This window comes from Crocodylus porosus, unplaced genomic scaffold (genome assembly GCF_001723895.1).
Source record: "Crocodylus porosus isolate Cpor-Errol unplaced genomic scaffold, CroPor_comp1, whole genome shotgun sequence".
Classification (NCBI taxonomy): Eukaryota; Metazoa; Chordata; order Crocodylia; family Crocodylidae; genus Crocodylus; species Crocodylus porosus.
The window spans coordinates 8,212,609-8,234,484 of NW_017728933.1; the positions used below are offsets into that span (position 1 = coordinate 8,212,609).

The 21,876-nt window shown below is 61.7% G+C and overlaps 1 protein-coding gene across 7 annotated transcripts in view; it reads right to left on the reverse strand.

Annotated features, from left to right (window-relative positions):
- Positions 1 to 2,489: 2,489 nt before the first annotated feature.
- The window catches only part of HR (HR, lysine demethylase and nuclear receptor corepressor), a 27,491-nt gene continuing 8,104 nt past the window's right edge, over positions 2,490 to 21,876 (reverse strand). For 2 of the 7 annotated variants that reach the window (XM_019546159.1, XM_019546153.1), the window contains exons 2-19: positions 13,662 to 14,636; positions 11,290 to 12,244; positions 10,457 to 10,649; positions 9,853 to 10,082; positions 9,532 to 9,681; positions 9,232 to 9,327; positions 8,663 to 8,784; positions 7,964 to 8,042; positions 7,379 to 7,542; positions 6,841 to 7,056; positions 6,287 to 6,458; positions 5,786 to 5,861; positions 5,409 to 5,539; positions 4,802 to 4,921; positions 4,577 to 4,716; positions 4,240 to 4,422; positions 3,711 to 3,839; positions 2,490 to 3,101 (exon numbers count right to left, since the gene is read on the reverse strand). In XM_019546159.1, the coding sequence (XP_019401704.1) occupies positions 3,039 to 3,101; positions 3,711 to 3,839; positions 4,240 to 4,422; positions 4,577 to 4,716; positions 4,802 to 4,921; positions 5,409 to 5,539; positions 5,786 to 5,861; positions 6,287 to 6,458; positions 6,841 to 7,056; positions 7,379 to 7,542; positions 7,964 to 8,042; positions 8,663 to 8,784; positions 9,232 to 9,327; positions 9,532 to 9,681; positions 9,853 to 10,082; positions 10,457 to 10,649; positions 11,290 to 12,244; positions 13,662 to 14,585 (4,143 nt within the window). In that variant the 5' untranslated portion in view covers positions 14,586 to 14,636 and the 3' untranslated portion in view covers positions 2,490 to 3,038. Of the gene's footprint in view, positions 3,102 to 3,710; positions 3,840 to 4,239; positions 4,423 to 4,576; positions 4,717 to 4,801; positions 4,922 to 5,408; positions 5,540 to 5,785; positions 5,862 to 6,286; positions 6,511 to 6,840; positions 7,057 to 7,378; positions 7,543 to 7,963; positions 8,043 to 8,662; positions 8,785 to 9,231; positions 9,328 to 9,531; positions 9,682 to 9,852; positions 10,083 to 10,456; positions 10,650 to 11,289; positions 12,245 to 13,661; positions 14,637 to 17,950; positions 18,280 to 21,876 lie in introns of those variants that run through there. The other 5 variants (XM_019546158.1, XM_019546157.1, XM_019546156.1 and 2 more) reach the window with 5 other exon arrangements.

Below are 21,876 nucleotides of genomic sequence, written 5' to 3' on the forward strand. Positions count from 1 at the left end.
GCCTCCAGCTGTGCACTGGGCCTGTAAATATGAGTCCTGCATCCCCACCCCAGCTGCTGCCTTGGCAGGAAGCACCCATCCCCGCCAGCGCCCTGACCTTGGGGACCGTGCAGCCCACATCCGTCTCGGCAGCACTGTGAGATGCCATGACTAGCAGGGCCAGCAGAGGAAACACAGATGATTTCCAGACTCCTTCGCTGATGACAGCAAGGAGGGGAAGGGGGCTGAGATATGCCAAGCTCATGGCACTGACCCAGGTTAGGATGGCCTTAAAGGCCCTGCAGTAGTGGGAACCCCGCTCTGCTACCATCAGACCCCGGTAAACACCTCTGCCAGCCTCCATCCACCCATCCATCCCTCCATCTATCCCCCGCAGTGCGCTGAGCTGGGGCAGAGGCCAGGAGGCGGCTCCCAGAGCTTGCTCCTTGCTCAGAGTTCGTCATTGTTTCACAGCAAAAGGGAAGTCCCAGCTCCCGGAAGGATCCGGGGCCCGGTCCCACCCTGGGAGCAGCCAGCCTGGCTGGAGACACCTGAGACGCTTGCAGGCAGAGAGAGGGTGAGACTCAGCCGGGATGGGCAGTGCAGCCCCAAGCGCAGCAGCATGCGCCTGGCCTGCAGCCAGCTGCACCATCTGGGCTGAAATTCCCCAGCGCTGTGCTCGACAGCGTATAATTCAGTGGCCTGAAATGACCGGCTCTGCCTCTCCCGGGCCTGGCGCCGTTGTCCCTGCCTGACCCCTTGCAAACTGAGCCCTGGGTGCTGACCCATTCATTGCTTTAGCTCAGGGTCTGCTTCAAGGTCGCCGCTAGAGGTGGCTGAGGAGCGGCAGTGCCCACCCAGCCGGAGACGCCTGCACGGGAGTTGGGCTGCAGAAGCCCTCCTGGAAGGGGGCAGAGGGGGTTGAGTAGAGGCAGGATCAGCAACCCCCACCAAAAGCCTGCAGGGCAGTGCATCATCCTGCCAGGCCGCAGCAGCAGCTTCACGGGGGAGGGAAGGATGGGGGCTGGCAGGCAGAGGGAGCTGTGAGCAAGGCTATTGTGCTGCGGCCAGCCTGGCGCATCCCTCTTCCAGGAGCTGTGGCTCACCCCAGCCTTAGCCCCGGAGGCAGCTCAGTCCCTGCCCTGGGACATCAGTGAGGGAACATGAGGCTCCTCGCCCCGTTGCTTCACCCTACGCCTGTCCTAGCAACTGGGGAACGAACCCAGGAGTCCCAGCTCGCAGCCCCTCTTCTTCTCTAACCCCAGGACACCTGTCCTTAGGGGTGGCTGGGGGCCCTAGGGCGGTCCTGCCGGTGCGAAGGAGCCCTGTTTCCATGTGCTTGGGGACAGACCCCTTTGGACCATTGCCATGGAAATACCAAGCACCGAGCACTGCCAATAGGCAGATATCACCAGTGACGAATGCAGTGACATCATCAGGGCAAGCCCACCAGGTGATGACTTTAAAACATATACCACGTAGTGCGACATCATCAGAGCGAACCGCAGGCAGCACGGCATTGAAAGGAGCACCGAACGCTGACCCTGGCACCATCCCCCTAGGTCAGCAGGACAGGCCAGAGCCCGGGTGCAACCGAATGGGAACACAACTCGGCTGCACCCTGAGGTGTAGCAAATGATGTCAGTCACCCACCGTGATGTCATCACGCGTTGCACGTGCACCAAGCCGCACGGCTCCCTGCCCTGCTCAGGCACGGCTGGGGCGTCCTGGGTCTGGGCACCATGCCGCTTCCCGTCCCCAGCCTGGGAAGTTTCTTAGGGGCTGGAGTTGTTTCAAGCTCGCCACCTCTCTCCTGGTGCTCACGTGGCCTTGACCCTGACAGGCACTTTGGAAAGAGTTAAGCACAACTGGGACCTTAAGCATTTGTTACAAAGGGAGATGCGAATCCCCCAGTCTCCTCGCCACCCCCGAGGCCAACTGGTGTCAGAAGGAACAGCTAGAAACGGGGCTCCTTGCCATTCATTAATAAATAGCAGGGGAGGGGAGGCCTCGCACCACCCGCCGCCCCATCCTCCACGGGCAAGGCTGCAGGAGCAGGCCCTGGTGCACCGGGTATCTGCGAGGGAGGGCAAGGGAACAGGGGGCAGCCCAAAAGGTGGATGCCAGGCTGAAGGGGCAGGGAGAGGGAGGGAGCAGGCCCTCGGGGGTTCCCATTCACCACAAAGTGTGTGTTGGGGGTGCTTTACTCAGCCCAGCTTCCCTCCTGCCCCACCTGCACCCCCTCCATGCAAAGATGGGCAGTGCCTTGCACCCCACAACTGCCTGCCCCAGAACAGCTCGTGGGGCAGAGGCTGCCCCGCTGAGCCATAAAGTGTCTGGATGCGCAACCCCACAGGACAGCAGTGGGAGGATGGAGTGAACGAAGGCAAGAGCAGGTCCCATACCAAGGCAGGGGGTGAATTTGGGGGCCCCAGGCGTGCGGCTCGGGCCCTGCACCCTGAGACAGGGAGTAGGGGGCGAGAGAATTGGACACTGACTCTGCTGCCACGTCTCCTCCACGACTCCTCTCGGACATTTATTTCCAGAGCTCACCTGCCCCTCAGCCCATGCCCGCCCCGCGAGACCCCAGCCCCGTCTCCCCCAGGGGGGCCCCACGGATATAGATCTGCAGCCAGGTCCCTTCCCCTTCCGAGCCCACGCCACAGTGGGATGCGGTCGCAGCAGCACCAGGCACGACATCCCGGGTTGCAGGGTGAATCTTGGGGCAGGGGCCGCGTCTGGGATCCCTGGCTGGTGCTGGGCAGCAAGGGTCAGGAGAGGCTCGAGGGCAGGGGTCACGTTGCAGGAGAGGACCTGCTGTTTCTCACAGCGGGTGCCCAGCCCAGAGCTCGGTGCTACCCAGGCCTCCGCAGGCATGCACCTTGCTTCAGCCCCTGCTCCGTTCAGCCGCTGTCTTCTCCATCGCTGGGCCTTGGTCACGCAGGCGTCCATCCCCCGTGCTGGGCAGGAGCTCCCTGTGCCACTGCCTGCTTCTCTCCAGTTCTGCTTGCCAGATGTCGAGGCACTGGGCTAAGCCAGCCCCCCCTGTCCCCCGGCTCCTAGTTGTAGCCCTGCAGGGTCCCCACAGCCTCCCTCACGGCGCAGTAAACCATGCTGTCCATCTGCAAAGGAACAGGCAAGGTTTGGACCGGCCGCACCATTGCCCTATGGGCTCCGTAAGGGGCTGGATTCCTCTCCCACGTGTGCAAGCATAAAGCAGAGGCACCGCTCTCTGCCCTGACAAGACTGGCCCATGGGAGCCACCCTTGTGCCCACTCTCGCCCCGTGGCACATGGAAGCTGAGGCAGGACAGGTGAGCTCCAAAGGGGGCAGGTGGGGGAGATGGAGAGCTGCGCTGCCAGCCCGCTGCTCTGCAGTAGGTCCTGGCCCCCTTCGAACCTGCTGCAACTTGCTCGCCCACGCACTGACAGAGAGGAACCCAGCCCCAGCCCTTTGTCTCCGATCCAATGCACCCAGCTCTGGGGTGGAGGACAGCAACTGTGGAGCAGCCACGTGCCCCCCTTGCAGAACTGTGGCAGGCGGGACGTGGCAGGAAAGCCAGGGGCGGGGAAGGGACAGACAGACAAACTGGGTCATGACGGCTCATCAGACGCCAGGGAACAGGCTGATGACAGCTTTTCTGACCCCGTCCAGCAGGATGGGACCCCCAGAAGGCCCTCCCACAGCCAGGTGCCCTGAAGCAGGCCAGGGGTAACAGGATGGGGATTGACCTGCGCGTGGAGCCCCTGCACGGTGCCAGCAGGGTCCGTGGGCCAGGCTGCGAGCTGAGCGGAACGGGCTGCGTTCTCTGGCGAGAGAAATCGCTGCTCCACAGTGATGGTGCTGCTGAGGCTCTGCACCTGCCAGGGAGAGAGAGTCATGGGTACCAGGGTGCTCCCTGACAGACCATTGCCTGGGGACAGGACACCCCAGGGCTGGAGATGCGTCCCTCCAGCTTGCTGGCCAGAGGTCGATGGGGTGAGGTCTCTGTTTCTGGCTCTGGCACCAGCTGGCTTCTGGCAAGTCGGTGGCCTGTGTTGTGCCTTGATTTCCCCATGTGTGCAGTACGGACAGTCCTTCTCCCACCTCCTTTGTGCAGCAGGTTGCAGTGCTGCAAGGCACCCTAGGGAGCCAGGCACCGTTATTACAGAGGGAGAGGCCAGCTCCATCCCTCCGACTGAAGAGAGAAGGTGAGGATGGGGTGTCTGACCCATCCTGGGAAGTTTGCAAGGGGAGTCCGATGCTGTCCGAGTGCCTCACCTGGTGCGGAGCCCCTGCCGGCACCAGCACCGCATCCCCGAGGAACTGGAGCAGGGTCCAGCTGCTCACGCCATACTCCTCGCGCAGCTTTCTCCTCAGGGAAGGGCCCAAGTAGCAGCTCCAGAGGGGGCTGTTTGGGTCCAGCTGGCCCTCACCAGCCTCCTCTGGGTCTTCACCCACCTGCTGGGGAAGAGGGAAGCTGGCGTGAGATGAGCCCATACGACACAACCCATGGGAAGAAGTCTGAGCAGAGACGTCAAGAGCTGGTGGAGGGACACGGAGACAGATGCCCATGGACATCTGGGCCCGGGGACAGCTCCCTACAGAGGTCACGCACCTCCTGCAGGAAGCCCCTGATGCGGTCAGCATCCTCCGCTCGGAAGATGTGCCACAGGGCTCCGGGCTGGAGGCTCGTGTCCCAGAGCCTCTCCTTGAGGGCGCCATCCAGACCGTCCTCCTCCACCCACAGGAGAATCTCTGCAGGGCAAAGGCAGGGGGTTACAGAGGCATAGAGGAGGGCACGGCCAGCAGCACAGTGCCCGTCCAGCCCCGAGAGCCCTACCCTGGCGGGCAGCAGGCCAGTCCGGTGGGGCCGCACCAACGTGCACCAAGACATGGATGGAATCGGTCGCCTGAACGGTCAGGTTCTTGGTCCCAACAGCCCTGTCCCCAGGCATCGCACCTGGGCGGTGGGAGGAAAACACCTCGTTAGAGCGTGGCTCGGGGACGCGGAGCAGAAGATGCAGCGGGGCCGTGCGCCTCCTGCATGAGCAAGGGCTGGCGAGCCAGCCTGCCTCACCCTGCACGCACCTCTTCCACCACGGATGTGGTGAGACCAGCCTGGGTGTTGCAGGTGCCTCCGGTGAGCAAGACCACCATGCACAGGATATAATGCACAGATGGCCACACAGAGCACAGCCCTGACCTGGCTCCGGTATGGGCTGCACCACAATACAAGTGACAGCAGCCATGTTCCCCACCGGGATCCCCAAGAGGTCGACTGGCTGTCCCAGGCACAGTGGTGCCCCTTATAAACCCAGAGGCAGCCAGAGTTGCTCTGGGCAGGGCTCCGTGCCCCCGTCTACCCAGGAATAATCAGGCCCACCCTGCTCTGCTAAGCACTTGGAGGGCTACCGGGGGGGTGACTGCATGATGGGAGCAGGACTGACCATAGGCAGCACAGAGCCGGGGCCTCAGCCACAGCCTGCCTTGGCCATCAGGGAGGTAGGAGACGAGGTTCAGCATCCCGTCAGGCCCACAATACTCCAGCAATGGCCAACTGGCATGGAGGGTCTCCGCCCTGTGGGAGAGAGTGGGGGAAGTCGTGTGACTCAGAGCCCGAGCACCCAGTGCACCCCCACGGCCCAGCTCCGCTCAGTGCCAGCCCAGCCTTCCTATAACACTAGCCCAAGCACTGGGGAGGCGACGGGTCCAGGCAAGGGGGACAAGATGCAATGCGGGCCCAGGCATGTGCATGTGCTGGGGAGGGTCCAGGCACAGCCCAGGTGATTGGGGAACCTCCCTCCGTCCCCCGCTGCCCACGTACCTGCATGGCTCCATGTCCCCAAGGCTGCTGTCCAGCCTGAGCAGGCTGCCTTCACTGTGCTCGGGGTGCAGGCAGGCTGTATTGGGGGAGAGCAGAGTGTCAGGGATTTCCAGGCCGTACGCTGTGATGCTGCAAGAGGGCACGTCCTTCAGCCTTGCTCCCGTGCTTCCCTCCTGCTGTGCCCCAAGGGGACAGACCTCTCCAGGCAATGAGAGGGTACAGGTTTCCCCACCACCCCCACTCCTCCTGCACCCAGCACCTGCAAACAGAGCCCAAGCCCTGTCCAGGAGTGCCCTTACCCACCTGTGCACACGGGCAGTCCCCTGCTGTGCCCAAGCCCTGCTTTGGGCCTGGGTCTCCCCTCTGCACTCGGAGGAGAGGTTGATAAACAGCCCAGGCCCTGCCCACCCATGCATTCAGTGAACCTCCCACCATGGACCCAGCCCCTCCTTGATGCTAACCCTCCGGCGAGCTCTCACGCGCGGGCGCTGATCCGCTTACTGGCACTGGAGGCGAAGCCGTCCCAAAAGTCCTTGCTGCTGATCTGGGCACGGCCAGCCGGGGCTCGTAGGTCCAGCACCCGCCCCTCCTGCTCCCCGCGCTCTCGACAGAATGACTCTGGCCCCCACAGCTTCCCGTCCAGCATCTTTTGCAGCCCTGAAACCAGGACGGGCTGCCGGGGGCAGCACGCGGGAGGCAGAGGTTACTGGGTGGGAGAGGCTACCCTGGGAAGGGGAGAGGGGGAGGCTGTCACCCTGCGGGGCGCAGAGGTGCAGGGAAACCCCCCCTGCAGCGTAAAGCACTGGGGACCCTCATACGCAACCCCCCGGGGCAGGGCAGCATGGGCAGGAGCATGCCCCTTCATCAAGGGGGCAAGGGACTAGTGCGGAGGCAAGCCTTCCTGTCTGCACAGCACCAAGCCCAGGGACCAGCCTGGACCAGAGGCAGCGGGGACAGCTTCCTCCCAGTGCGGGGTGCAGCTGGTCACCCCAAAGCAGGGTGCAGTACACAAGGACCCCTGTTCCTGCCTGCCGTCCTGGGGGCAGGCTCCCTACCTGGCCCTGCCTCCAGTGCTCCTGGAAGAGCTTGTAGTTCTTGGAGTGGTTTGGGTCCTGCAGCCAGAGGAGCCCGCCAGGGGCCAGGAGGCAGTGAGAGACCTGGGGATCCAGGGAGCGGGGGCTGCCCTGCGTGCTGCCGGTGTGCTTCTCCTGGATCTTCCTCTCCACCACCTGGGCAATGATGCTGTCCAAGATGTTGGTGATGCGGTTGTCCTGTGAGGGCGAGGGGACAAGGCTGCAGCCAGGCTGTCCACAGGCCTGGGGCTGCCTTCCATGCTCGGGCCAAAGGGAAAGACCTCGGGCCAGGTGACAGTGAACCGGGGCAGGGGACACCACATCTGAGTCTCGGCACCACACAAGGCTGTAGGGCATGAGGATCCTTCGCCCTTGAGAGCGGCCTGGGCCCTGCTAACTGGATCCGGCATCAGATCCTGATCTGAACATCCCCAAAGCTGAGATCCAGCATTGCCTAGCTCAGATTTTGCAATACCCCCAGGTGCCTGGGTCCCGAGCAGCTCTGAGGATCTGTACTCACGCTAGGCAAGGCAGGCGAGACGGGAGCAAAAGCCATGCGGACACCGTTCTGCCCCAGGCACAGCTTGACAGCCGTGGAGGTGAGGAGGTCGCAGAGGGTGGAGGTCTGCACAGCCCCTTTGGGGCTGGGAGTGCTGGGCTGCTGGTACCCGGGGTCTGGGCTTTCTGCAGGGTGGGGTGAGAAAGGGAAGCGGGTGGAGTGGGAAAGGTTAGCGTCTCCTCCCATGACCAGAGCAGGGGCCTACAGGAGTTGCACATGTCCTGCTAACCATCTCCCGTGCTGCCCTACGCCCCCACCCTGGGCTCCCCACACACTGCCCCTTGGCCCAGCCCTGCCACTCCCTGCTCCCCTAGCCCAGGTCACCCCCAGCTGTGCTGCCACCCCATGCAGTGTGCCAGGAACCCGTGGGACTGAGCACACCTCCAGTGTGGCATCTCCCACTCCCACACTGGGGGCTTCAGTGTACGCAGCATCCCTCCCTCTCCCCCAGGACTGCAGGGAGGAAGGCTCCTGGCCTAATGCTGCATCCACTCCTTCCCATGTCCAGAGGGTACCCAGCTCCCCAGTGCACAGAGCAGCACCCACCTTCCTTGACAGCCCTGGCTCCATCTGCATCTCCATTGCTGGTCAGCTGCAGGGAAGGCGCCGCACTCCCCGTCTTCTCCTGAAACAGCCAAAATAGCAAAGCCGTGAGGGCAGCCTGGCACAGCCTTGCTCTTGGGGCTTCCTTCTCAGGGGGCTCAGCAGCTAACCCCTGGCCATGGAGTTAGACCCCCCCAGCCCCACAGAGCAGGGCAAGCTAGGCCCCGCCACCACCAACCACTCCTGTCCAGCAACATGCTGGACTATCTGTAGCAGCCTAGTGCGCACAAGGCACAGGCAAGAGGCAGGGCAGCGCTGTGCCCAGTGCTGTACAGACACAGAAGAAAAACAGGGCCCTTCTGCCAAGCAGCTGACAGACCCGAGGTTTAATTGTGCCAGTCCCCAGGCCTCATTGCAGCTGCCATAAAGTGAGAGTGCAGCTTAGCACAGAGCCAGGCCAGCTTTGCAGAACAGATGCCACGAGAGACACCAGCAGCCCGCACTGGATGGGAATGGTGCAGGGGCTGCTGCCACGGCCCCCTGCACCCTGCTGAATTAGCACAAGCCCAGCCCTGCTCAGCCACCACGGGCACTCCCCTTCCCACCCAAAAATGCAAAAAGGGGCCTCCCCTACATACTCCCCCTCTGCCACCTCCCTGCTTCCGCCCCAGCCCCCTCCTGGGATCAAGTCCCCCCACATACCTGCCTGCTGCCTGCGGTGACTGCTGGGCTCTTGCTCAGGTTGCTCAATCTGCAGGGGCAGCGCGCACTGATGTCAAACCTATCCCGAACCTCATGCATCAGCTTCCACAGCTCGGCCAGGACTGGAGAAGTGGGGAAGAGACGCAGGTCGGATGGCACCAAGGAGTGGCACATGGGCAACATGAGAGCACAGCATGAGCTTAACAGGCAGGAGCTGGGAGTAGGCACAGGGCAGGCAATGGTCACAGCAACGCCAGTCCCAGCATCGAGACTGCAGGGCAGGAACGTTGGCTCTGGGGGTGCCCAGCCACTCCAGTCTCCACCTCCCTCTGCAAGAGGTGCTCCTGGTCGGGGGAAGCTGGGCTGGGCTGTGGGGGAGCTCTGGGCCCTGCAGGGAAGGGCTGTAGGAACAGCAAGAGGAGCAGCGCAGCAGATTTCAGGTGCCAAGCAGGGCGGGTCTGCAGCAGAGATGAAGCTCGGGAGCGAGGAAGCTGCATGCCCCCATTCCCCACACCTGCTCCTCCTGCATTAGTCTTGCAGGCCCTGAGCAGTGGCAGAGGGTGGCTCACCATGGGGTGGGATGAACTGTGAAGGGACCAGGGACAGGGTATCGTGATTCGGTCCCTGGACGCACTCGGCCGGCTGCACGGAGTCCTCTGCCTGCCCTGGAGAACCGCAGAGAGCACCCCATCAGTGGTGAGAGCCCAAAGCAGCCCCCCGCCCTGCCCTGTCCTCCCCCACAGAGCCCTGCCAGCTGGGAGCTGCAAGACGGGGCCCAGCTCAGAGCCACAGTCTCCTCTAGCCTCCCTGGTGACTGCAGCTGACCCCAGCGGGCCGCACTGCCCCACTGGTGGTGCCCTTAGGGGTACCTGGGCTGGTTTGCTCCCTCTGGGTCCGGCAGCATGTGGAGCACAGCTGGAATCCACAGCTGGGGCAGCTCCAGTGGGTGCTGAAGAGGCTGCGCCGACAGGCGTCACAGGCCTGTGGGGCCCCTGCCCCTCGCCGCCAGGCAGCCACTCCTGCAAGCAAACACAAGTCCGTCACCTGCCACGGCTGCTCCCATGCAAAGCCCCTTCTTGTGCATGAGCCGCCCGTGCTGCGGGTGCCAGAGGGTCCAGTTCCCCCGCTTCACCAGCTGCAGCCAGTGACCGCCTCTGCATGCACGCTTGGAGCCCCTGCTTCTCACATACCTTTGTTTCCCCCTTGTGCTTCCAGCCAGGCCTCTTGGTCTTTCCTGACAGCCTCACAGAACTGGTCCCCCAGGACAGAGAGCAAATACTTGGCTAGGCTGAGACTGGTGCTCACATCCCTGCCCCGTCTCTCTCTGCCGGAGACCCCCAGGTGCAAGCTCTCGCCCTCCGCCTCGTCCAGCATGGAGAACCCGTCCATGCTCAGCTTCCCGTGGTCACCGATGGCCAACCTGCCACCAGCCAGAAGGAGACTCAGCCACCAGCACAACAAAGAGGGAACCGTGACGGCCTCTACCTCCAAACCTAACCTAACCTAAATCTCCAAACCTAGAGATGACTCTGCTGCACAGTAGATCTCACTTCTCCACTTCTACCGCCCCACGTCCTCCCTCTGCTCCGTGGGAGCCAGCTCGTGCAACTATCAAGGCACAGCGCAGAGCCCTCAGGAGATCCTTGCATCCAGCCCCCTGCCCAAGGCAGGACCAGCCCTGCTGACACCATCCCAGGAGCTGCTTTGCCCCACAAGGAATGAGATCCCTGCCCACACGGTAGCATGGGCTCCCCCAAGAACCCCTGCTTCCGGCAAGGACAGTGCCCTGCTCACCTCCGGAAATGCAAAAGCCTGCAGCCTGTCCCTGCCAGCTCTTCCTTCTCATGGGGCAGGGCGCCCTCCCTGCTCCGGGCAGTGCACCCGCAGCACCGTCTGATGCTGTCGGGCAGGGCCGTGCAGGGCACGCTCTGCAGGTAGGGCTTCTCCACCTCCCTGCTGGCATGCCCACCGTTGCAGCTCAGCAGCCCTGGGGAAGCAAAGTGGAGTTGAGCACCTCTGGCTGACGCATGTACCCCGTTCTGCCAGCTCATCCTGGGGTGCTGCGGGGCCCACCAAGCCCCATGTCCTCCCCACTCTCAGCAGCAGAAAGGTGATAGAGGAAAAAAGGATCAAGCCCCTTCCCGGGGGAGCCCCGGAGATCAGCACAGCCCAGAACGGCTGAGGTCTCCAGGAGCCAGGGATACAAGGGTGGGCAGGGAAGTGGTTGCCAAAGCACAGAGCAAAGTTATACCCTGTGGCTTCTGGCAGCACATCCATTTGCTTTGGATGCTCCTCAGCAGAGGCATCCCATTGCGACAGGCCTCAGGGGCTCTCTGCCCCTTGGCAGCAGCCAAGGACTCCAACTTGGCTTGCTCGCAGGCCAGCCCCTGGGGCAATGGGGACCATGCAGGTGTTGGGGGAGGCAGGAGACCCTGAGGGAAGTACTGGTCCACAAAGGACGCTGCAGCCCACGCCTGGCCCCTGTTGCTCAGCCACGCTCAACTCCACTGGCACACTCAGCTGGCAGAGGATGCTTCAGCACTGCAGCCCATCCCTGCCACCCTGTCTTCCCTCCCTGCCTCCACCTCTTCCCAGCAGGAGCGAGTGTTTCTGCTCCAAGGCCTCACCGCCAGCCCCGGCAGCGCCGAGCACAGTCTCTTCTGCGGGCTTGCAACTCCGCTTGGCTGAGAAGTCACCCTCGCTGTCACAGGGGCTCCGATCCGCCTCCCTGGCAATGTGGCCATGTGCCCGCTTGGCTGCCTGCTTGCCAGGCCGGTCTGCTTCGCTGCTGCCATCCCGCACCTCCCTCTTTAAAACCGGGCACTGTGGAGGCACACCCTCTTTGGTCCGACCGCCGGCCCCTGTGTCCCCAAGGCAGGCAGCAAGGTCCCCATCCTGCTCCGAGTGCCGGGTCAGCCAGGTCTTCTTCAGCTTGGTGTGGTGGCTGCTGGGCAGGCAGGACACCAGGGCGGAAAGCTTGCCCGTCTTGTTGCCCTGGACCCCTTCTGCTTCTTCATACAGCCCCAGCCCCTCCAGCCTGGCACCAAAGGGGCTGAGGGGACCGCAGCCTGTCCCCTGGCACCTCCTGAGGTCCTGTGGGCTGCAGCCCGGAGAGGAGCGCTGGCAGGCAGCGTCCTGGGAACGAGGTCTCCGAGAGTCTGGCAGGCCCACGGGGCACCCGGGCATCGAGCTTTGGTAGGTGAGGCTGTCGTCTTTGGACTCTGCAGGTCTGGCCCCTGGCTTCTGCAGAGGCTCATCCAGAGCTGGGGGCCTGCTGGGCCATGAGCCCCCCGAATGCCCTTCTGCACCGGGCTTCAGGTAGAGCAGGGCTGGGCCGCTTGGGCTCCAGCCATCAAGAAGCGGGGGGTCGCTGGACGGCAGTGGGGCTGCCGGACTCCCTTCCCGCTGGCCCACCTTCCGCAATGGCACCAGCACCAGCTCTGCACCCGATGAGTCCAGCTCGCTCTCCTGCTCTCGTCGCCCCCACCCTGCCTCGTGCTGGCCAAGCTGCCGTGGCTGCATATGGTTAGGCGGGGAGGCCCAGTCTTTTGCCACGTGAGGATCCTTCTTGGGGTAAAACTCCTGCAGGGGACCAGAGAAGAGACAGCAAGCAGTGAGGAGGCCTTGCTCCCAGGGAGGCGGGGCTTTGGGGAGAAGGGTGAGAAAAGCCAGTGCACTTGAGAGAACAGAGTACCCTTAGCCTCGTTGAGCCTCAGTTTCCCCATCTGTGAGGCAGGCATGATCCTGCCTGCCCAGATGCAATTGTCTGGCCTATTTGTATTGCAAACTCTTTGCCCTGCTTCTCATCATATGTTTGTGATCTGGCCAGGTGCCGCCAGGACACAAACACAGCCCTGCACCCCTGCTCAGGTCCAGCCTCCCAGCTGAGTGCAGACGTCAGGGCTTTCCTGGCACTGCTGCACGCCACAATCATTAACTAAGGGGCCAGGAAGTCAACAGCAACAGGAGCCCGCTGTTCCAGACAGAGGGATTAACCCCTGACTTGACCAAGGCCAGGGAGGGGTGCTGACACCAGAGCAGGGACCAGGACCCCAGTGCCACTTCCGGGGGCAAGCCTGGTCTACCTTGGTCCCCATTCCCACAACAGAGGAGCAGGGAAGAGCTGAGATCTTGTCTTCTCTGGAGGCACCTCTCTGTGAGCTGCATTTACCACCTGGGGAGGGATGCCCTCACCCCACAGCCAGGGCTCACACTGACTCCTGTTTCCCCCAGCCAGATATGAGGGACCTGCTCCCCTAAACACAGGCTTCAACTGCTGCCCAGAAAACGTTGCTGAATCTCAGGGAAGACCCCCTCTGTCAGAGAAGCAGGGCAGTGGCACCAGCCCCACTGTACTGGGGAGCAGGGCACAGGGCACAAAGGGCTGATGGGGCAGCATCACCCACATGCAGCCACGGCAGCCAAAATAAATAAGAAACACTCTGCAGATGCCAGGCTTACTCCACAGCTCCCGGTGTCACAAACAGGACAGTTGCCTCTGATCTACTGTGTCTTCCCCCGGGTGACCTGCCCACAACCCTTCAGGGCAGGCCCACAGGGCACCTGGGCATCAAACTTTAGAAGGTGAAGTGAATGAATATGAATATGAAACTATGAAACTAAGCCTTGCCTTCTAAAGAGGCTATCCTGGACTGCAAGCTGAGAGCCCTGTTTTAGTGAAGGGGAGCTCGGAGCACTGGGCTTGCAAAGATGTGGGACTGCCACTGCAGCCTTAGGACCAAGCTCTCATTTCAGGGATCTCATGGGGATAACAGCCACAGCCCAGAAGTTCCTCCGGGTCCCACCAAATCCAGGAGGGTTGGTCATCCTGCCTGCCCCTGCACTGGCACCTCCCCGCACTGGCTGCATGGATGCAGCAAGCCCCACCTCATGTCAGAGGGGAAATCAGCAAACCCCACCGGGCCCAACTCCCCAGCTGCTCTTGTGGCAGCACCATGGGATCCTACGTCTGCTGGCACTGGAAATGCCACACACCTACCTCATCCGGGACACTGGAGCAGGTCTCAAAAGCAGACGACGTTTTTGCTCGTGGGTGGGGTGCCAGGTAGAGAGAGGGGCTCCAGGGGAGTGGGTCGGATGCCAGGGGCCAGTCCGCAGCAGCATAGCAGGCCTCTCCCCGGGGAGAGGGGCCGTCCTGGGGCTGGCGAGCCAAGCCGGCCAAGCTGTTCCCATGGGCAGACTCTGCCGGCGTGCTGGTCGCTGCCAGGGAAGACACCAGGAAGAGATTTCTCTCTGCCAGCGTGGCCTCAGTGAGGAAGGGGCAGTGCATGTGCAAGCGCTGGAAGGCAGGGTGGTCACGCAGCCCGTCTGCTGGGGGGCTGGGGGCATGAAGGGCATCTTGTTTGGGTTTGGTGGGGCTCTCCAGCATAGGGAAGGGCAGGGAATAGCAGGGGTAAGTGGGGCAGTACAGGGCCATCTGGCTGGCCAGCATGGCCTCCGCCCATGTGAGGCCAGGCTCTGCTTGGCTCCGGTCCACCCAGCCAGGCTTTGCCTCCCCATTCCTGGGCTGGAAACCAGCTGCCTCCTGAGGGGCCGGCCTCCTGAGGGGCTGGCGTGGCAGCTCCTCCAGCCTGTCCTCCCTGGGCTGGGAGAAGTTCCTGTCGGTGCCAGCGGGGTACGGAGACCCCGGTGCCATTCTGGGGGTGTCGCAGCCCCGTCTCAGACCCAGGGAGAAATCCTTGGCCTCCTCGGAGTCCCCCCAGAACGAGGTCTTCTCGGGGGGTGCTGCTGCGTCCTGCCCAGACGTCGCTCTGTCCCGGTAGCTCTGGGCAGGGATCTCCAGCTCAGTGGTCCGATGCCCAGCCCCTGCCCCACTGCTCTCCATCACCCAGGGGTCTCGGCCTCCTTCCTGAGGTTTCCTCCGCCTCGGTATGGCCTCGCCGCTTTCTGCTGCACTCTCCATGGCCCGCTGGCCCTCATGTGGTGCGTGCCGTGCTCCTGGGTGTAGGGTCCCCTGTTTGCACACAGAACGCAGAGTGAGGACAGGGGTGAAGGGCCCAGAAGATGCCAGACTGGGGGTAGCTTCCCCCCCCATCACATACCACAGCCCCCACAGACCTGTGCAGCTGCCGCGTGGCACCGGTGAATACACCCCTGACATCCCGGGCAGAGCAGGCCATGCCCAGTGCTCTGGCAACCCTGAAATGCCAGACAGAGCTCATCACCTCCCCAAAAAACACAGCCCCACCACCCCAGTGCAGTCACCAGACTCATTATCCTGGATCTTTGCAATAGCAGGACCAGGCCTGAGACTCCAGGATAGGCTCTAGCAAGAATGGCGTGGAGCAGGGGGGTCTGTGGGTAGGAGTGACTGGAGCAGCACCCCAGTGCAGTGCTTCCCATGGGATGCAGCTAAGGGCCCGCTGAGCCACACAGTTGCTCATCAGTAACACTCAGCTGTTTCCACCTAGCGAACTCGGTGCTTGTTACTGGGGCAGACACCTGCAGCCACAGGGGAAGGGCAAGACTCACACATGGTCATGGAGCAAAGCAGGTAGCATCGAGTCAGGCACCCTCGCCACCAGATCACACCCACCTCTGGCCTGACCCGGGACTCTCAGCCCCACCTCTCTCCCTGGGCTGGGAACGGATGGGAACGGAGGCTCCACTGCTTGCAGCGCGCCTGCTCCCAGAGCTGGGAGTGCAAGCCAGGAGTCCCGATTCCCATCGGCCTGCTCCAGCGTCTCCTGACTCACCGCTTCCAGCCCTATTGCACAATTGTGACGTTGCCTCTGGGAGTCATCTTGGCTGCGAGCGGAGGGGGCTGGGACGACAAAGAGGGCTCCAGGGACAACACAGATCCTCGCCCGCATGCAAGCCCCCTCCCCTCCAACAGGAGTGAGACAGAGGCACTGGATCAAGCAGTGCTGTGGCAAGCCGCGCAGTCCCAGCTGCGCGACCTGTTGCAATCCCAGTGTAGCATTTCCAGACACCGTGTGGCCATTAACAAAGAACTAACCCTCCCAAAAGTCCTTGTGGCAATGGACTGTAATAACCAGGCTTTGCCCCACCACAGCAGCACAGAGGTTTGCAAACGGGTCTTCATTGCCTCCTGGCACCCGATGAGAGCAATGACTTTGCCCCCATTTCCCAGATGGGGGCACTGAGGCATAGAGCAAAGCTGGGGACCCACACAAAGCGCTGTGTTTGCAACACAGCAGAAAGTAGGGCTCCTGGCTCTTAGTCCTCCCCTGCTCCAATCACTAGGCATCAGTCCCTCTCAGAAGCGGGGGAAGAACCCAGGAGTCCTGACTTCCAGCCCCCAGCTCTACTGCGGAATTTTTTTAAATAAATAAATGAGAGAGAGAGTTATATAGAGAGAGAGAGAGAATATATTTTATATATATAAAATATATATATAAAATACACATGCACATCATATTCATCACTGCCAAGCCCAGAATCCTCTGGCTATGCTCCCAAGGCCCAGCTCCCTGGCACAGAGCAATGGTGAGGGGCACAGCCAGCCCAGCCCAGGTCGCAGGAGCACAAGGTGGGGATCAGCTGCCAGGAGCAGCACAAGCAGAAAGAAGGAGCATTTTGCAGCAGCAAGGTGCTGCCAACATACTGTTCAGCCAAGACCCCCATGCCCCAGAGGCCGGCTCTCTGTGCAAGAGGCTATTCCAGGAGCATGGACTGAGCTACCCTGTGCCCCCCTCCCAAGTGCCCTGGCAGTATTGTGAGCTCTGTAGCAGCTGGATCCACTGCTGCTGGCATAGAGAGTGGTGATTCCAGTGCCAGCAAGCTGCCCTGCCTCATCCAGGTATTTGCCCCCAGGGGAAGGCTGGTGGTGCCTCCCAGGAGAGCTGGGTGCTCCTGGGACACTGGTGCTTGAAATTACCCAGTAGATGCACTCTGCTGGCCTGCCCTGGCCACAGCCCCCTTCCCAGCCAGAACCACTTCTCTGGGGGCTGTCCTGTGCCCATTGGCAGAAGTCCTGTGACAGAAGGGACGGAAACACAGGGGTCTCATATGCTCTGTGCTAGAGAAATGCAGCCACTTTTGGGGTGGAAGGCAGCAGCCGCCTCACCGCTCCCATCCAAGCCTGAGCAGGGTGGGAGGTAATCCCTGGCACTGAGTGACCAAGCACGCGAGACTGTGGCGTGATCTCCAGAGACTCGTCTGTTCTTTTCACGCCCCGTGATCGCATGGAGATCAAAGTGCTGTTCCAGCGGCTGGCGTCACACGCTGAGGCCAGCCTCCTGCCAGGGCAGGAATGTACTGTTCATTTCAGGCCTGCTCAGCCAAAGCGGGCATGCAGACAGCTGGCAGCGTGCCGGCTCGGTACAGCCCGTCTGCTCAGGCCGGAGCTGGGGACACCGACCGGTGTGTCAGCCGGACCCATTCAGCAAGGACCCCTTGTGCAATGGAGACAGAGAGGCTGGCAGGAAGGAGCCTCTCGCATGCTTCATTCCCCCTGTGGATGCACACTCACCAGGCTGGATCCCCCCTGCCCGGCCTTAAGGCAGAAGGGACCCCGGGGCACGGTGACCATGCCAGCCCTGGGAGCTGAAACCCAGCCAGCCCGCGGTCTCACCAAAACCAGACCCAGGAGGGCAGCTCCCTGCTGTGGGGCGAGGGCTCTCCAAGGGGCCTGGCATCTGTGGGGTCCTCCTACTTCCCATTTCACTGCCCCCCAACACTGCCCTGCTGCTTTCAGGGCCCAGGACAGCCTTCATCGCCCACCCAGCCCTCCAACCACTCGCACCCCCGGCTCCTTCCTCGCTGACACAGGGCAGACTCGCTCGCTCGGCGTCTCGGCCCCTCCCCGGCGTGTTTACAGTTCCCTCGGCCCTCCAGCCTGAACCCTGTGTTTAGCAGCAGGTCAGAGCAGGCCCAGCTGCCCAGCAGACTTCCCACACACCTGGCCCGCCGGGACCTTGGCTCTGCAGCAGGCTGGGGAGCTCCTGCCTGCACCATCCAGTCTAGCCTCGGCTCGCTGAGCTGGCCACGACGCTGCCAATTGCAGGGGTGGCTTTGTGTCGCGGGCACTCGGCCCGCAGCGCAGCCACGGCCAGCTCACGGCAGACGCAGGCCGGCAGACAGACAAACCCCCAAGCTGGTGGGAACAGCTTTCCTCCAGGCTGGAGCTGAACCAGCAAGCAAGAGGGTCTGCAGTGGCTGCCCTGCCCCATGCAGCCTCAACCCCCATCTCTCCGGCATGCCCACACAAGCTTTATTCCTATGATCCCTAGTACATCTACCTGAGACCGAACTGGGGCAGTCTGCACTGTAAACTGCGCACATCCCCCCGGCCCCTCTCCCCACCTCAGTCACGTCCCAGCTAGTGGGATGCGATGCTCCATCACCCGGAGGCTGAAGGATCGCGGAGGGGGGCTCGCCGCTGCCCCAGCACAGGACGGCGTCTTCAAGAGCTAGGGAAGGTCAGGGGCAAGGCTTTACATCCACAGACTGAAGGGATCGGGCTCCGGGATCTGGAGGAGGCGGAAAGCAGTGCGAGCGGGTCCCTGGACGCGCTTCTCTGAGCTCCGGAGCTGCATATCTCGGCCCGTTGAACCGCGAGCCTCTGGGTGGTCTCTGGGACTGGACGTCTCTCCAGGCAGGCTTGGGGAAAGCTACAAGTGGGAATGAGGTGGCTGGGGGGGTGGGGGGACCACTCTCTACAAGGTCCGCACAGCTTCAAACATCCCTCAGCAGGGGCCCGGGGCACCACGAGGAGAAGAGAAGCAGAGCCCTGGCCCTCCGGATTCAGTCATGCACGGAGGAGCGGCAAAACGGCGGCACAGAGGGATCCCGCAGCATGCCCAGGAGATGTGAGACACGGCTCCTCCCGCCAGGCACCTACCTAACAAGGGCGATGCAGCAACCAGCTAGCCTGAGCTCCTCCTTGCCCAGGCAGGCCCCAGCCCAGCCAGTGCCTGCCTTGTGCGCACCGGGCCTCCCTGCCAACCTGGGGCAGGTGTGCTGGGTGGCACGCTCCTCGCCACGCAAAGAAAGCTGCCTTTGTTCCCCTGCGCTGACCAGCCTCCCGGCTCACTGGAGAGGCAGAGTCCTGGGGAAAGAGTCAGATGGGGCCAGACCTGCCACACCCTGCCGCGGGCACGGCTGGAGCGGCAGAGCCCAGCAATCGGCCACGCCAAGCCCAGGGGCTGGAGGAAAGGGCAACGTGGAAGAGGGCAGGCTGGGAAAGCAGGGGTGCTGCCGGGGAGAAGCGAGAGGCATTGGCAGAACGAGGTCGGGAGGGCAGGCCCCGAATGGCAGGGCATGTTGGAGGGGAAGGAAAACAGACCCAGAAATAAAACAGCAAGGGGGCCCAGGGCAGGAGGAGGCTTCCCCATCAGCTACAAGTCATCTATGTATAAACTACACACCCCCACACACCATACACCCACACACATGCCCAAATGCACTTATATACAGACACCACATATATGCACACACACCATGAACACCTTCCCACTCACAGGCAGTGAGAAACAAGCCCACTGCATACACAGTCACGATAGTTCACAAGACCTTGACCCCACAGCATGCACCATGGATGGTCCCCGCTAGCTGGCAAAGGCAAGAAGACCACCCCAGCATCCTGGGTGATGCAGATAAGAGAGACCCAGGTGGAAATCCCCGCATGGTTTCCAGCCTCACCATCACCCATCTAATCAAACACTGCAAATCCTTAGTCCCACCCCTGGCCCTGCCCCAGCTGCAGCCCCTGGGTCCTATGCCAGGGTCTCTCCCACCCTTCACCCCGCTTCTGCGGGCTCAGCAAACGCAAGCCCTCAGCTGCCAGTGAGAGACGCTTTCCCCCCAGTACATCTCTCCCATACGGGAACTGAGGAGGAGTTGGCACAACACTAGCACTTCACGGACGCTCAGGATGGGAAGCAAGCAGGGGTGCTGGCTGCTCCGGCCTTTTAATCAAGAGCAGGAAAAACTCCTGGCCTCTTGAGGAGCATTGTCTTCTCCCAACCCAGGAAAAGTGCAGGGAAGGCAGGGGTAGAGGACAAGGAGCCGCATGAGAGCAAGGGAAGAAACGCTTCCAGCCCGTAACAGGTTTTCTTGGGCATTTGACCAGAGCGTCCATTCATGGAAAGACATGATCATATCTCATACATAGGAAATAGCCATGCACGCCTACCCAGACACACACATACACATGGCACCCACAGCATACCAACATGCTTACACGCACCTAGACATGCATATTATACATATGCATACACACCCACATGCTCCAAACAGGCAAGCTCACGCATAGATATGCCTATGCACACGTGACGTCCTTGCATGCTTACACACCTGCTACAGCCAGGCTCATACACGCAGATGTGCCCCTCATGGTTTTGTTACCTATTTGCACTGATCCTTGTGCTGTTTTTGGAGCTCATAGGCGATTCCTCAGTCTAGATGCTAAAAACGAACAATGCATGCATGTACACTATCATCTATGTATAAACTACACACCCCCACACACCATACACCCACACACATGCCCAAATGCACTTATATACAGACACCACATATATGCACACACACCATGAACACCTTCCCACTCACAGGCAGTGAGAAGCAAGCCCACTGCATACACAGTCACGATAGTTCACAGTACCACCTGTAACAGCTGGAAATGTTAGGGGGTCAGACTTGGCCCATACGGTCTGACCCTTTTCGTGTCCATGCAGTGCACTCAGGGCCTCAGTACTGTCAGCCACGCACAACAGAGCAGCTGGAGCTTAGGGTTATCTGAGTGGGAACTGGCTGGGAGAGGGACTGCTGTGTTTATACAGCATGTGTGCGCCAGCGCGCGCAGAGGGTCCTTCTAGGACACGCAGCCCCCGAGAACTGCACGCACACACACATACACGCGTGCACATGCGTTACATAAAGTCAGCAGCCAGGCTCTGGCATACACCAGCCTTGTGTTCCTCCCCCTCTCCACCCACCACTGCACAGTCACCGCTTTGCTCTGGAGGCAGCTACAGCAGCGGCTGTGCTCGCACACACACACGCACACACACACATGCACGCACGCACGGCAAGCAGATGCCATGAGGTGCAGGGGATGTCTCTGGGGGCAGGGCGCTGTGAGGTGAGGGGAGGACACGGCCGTGGGCTGCGCAGCGTGATTAACATCAGACCGGAGGCTTCATTAAAGCTCAGCAGCTGCTGTACAGCCTGGCCTTGTGTGCAAGGAGTGGCAGCAGCCCCCCACCCCCTAACCACCGAGTCTGGATGCCAGCAGAGGGGCGCAGTGCTGGGAGGAGGGAGGCGAGGCAGGGGGTCTGGGGCTTGGCACGGGGCTGCAAAGCACCTAGCTTGGTCTCTAAGAAGGGAGCAAGAGAAAGAGCAGGAGGAAGGCAATGCACTCCACATCCTTTAGCAGCCACCGGTGCTGAGCCACCCCCACGTAACAACTCCCATGACAGGGGACGCCCATGCCCGCAAGGAAGCAGGGGCCTTAGCAGCATCCTTGGCAATAGGCACACACAACACAAGCCTTTAGCAACCGGGGCGCACACGGCCCCCAGTGAGGTGCCTTGCAGGGCTGTGCACACCCTTTAGGGGCACAAACACCCCCAGGCAACCCAACCAGCTGGGGCAGCCTGGCACTGCCTCCTAAACCAGGGGATGTGCATCCCCCTAGTGCTATCCACAGCAAGCCTTTGCATCCCCAGGAAGGAGAGGAGAGGGGAAGGCACCGTCAGAAATCAGCCCAGCCCTGCCCAGGTCCACGCACGCCCACCACAGCAATGACGTCAAATGGAATTTCCCTGCTCCTTTGTGCGCTGCCCGCAGAGGCTGCAAGCTCTCCGGGACAGAGACCCCCTCACGCCATGGACATCCTCGCCCATCCTACCCAGACAGTAGTTGTCGTTAGCAGGCCATCTCCAAACACAGACATGCCTGCAATACACAGTGTGCACACGCCAGGGGGTCAGCATGCCATGGGTGTGTGTTTTTCCCCAAGTCCGCTGTGGGCCACACTTTTGGTTCAGTGCCCATGTGTGCACATCTCCCTGCACACGGGCACCTGTTTGCAAGCCTGTGAGCTGCACGGGCTGGGGTGCCAGCACGTACATGCCCTGGCCTGCGTGCGTAGGTGGACACCAGCTGGTGTGGGAAGGTGCGTGCCTGTGGGGAACGCAGGGTTTGCCCAAAGCAAGGAACTCGACAATCAAAGGAAGAGAATTTATATATATATATATATATATCATTTGTATCCAAGGCCAAAT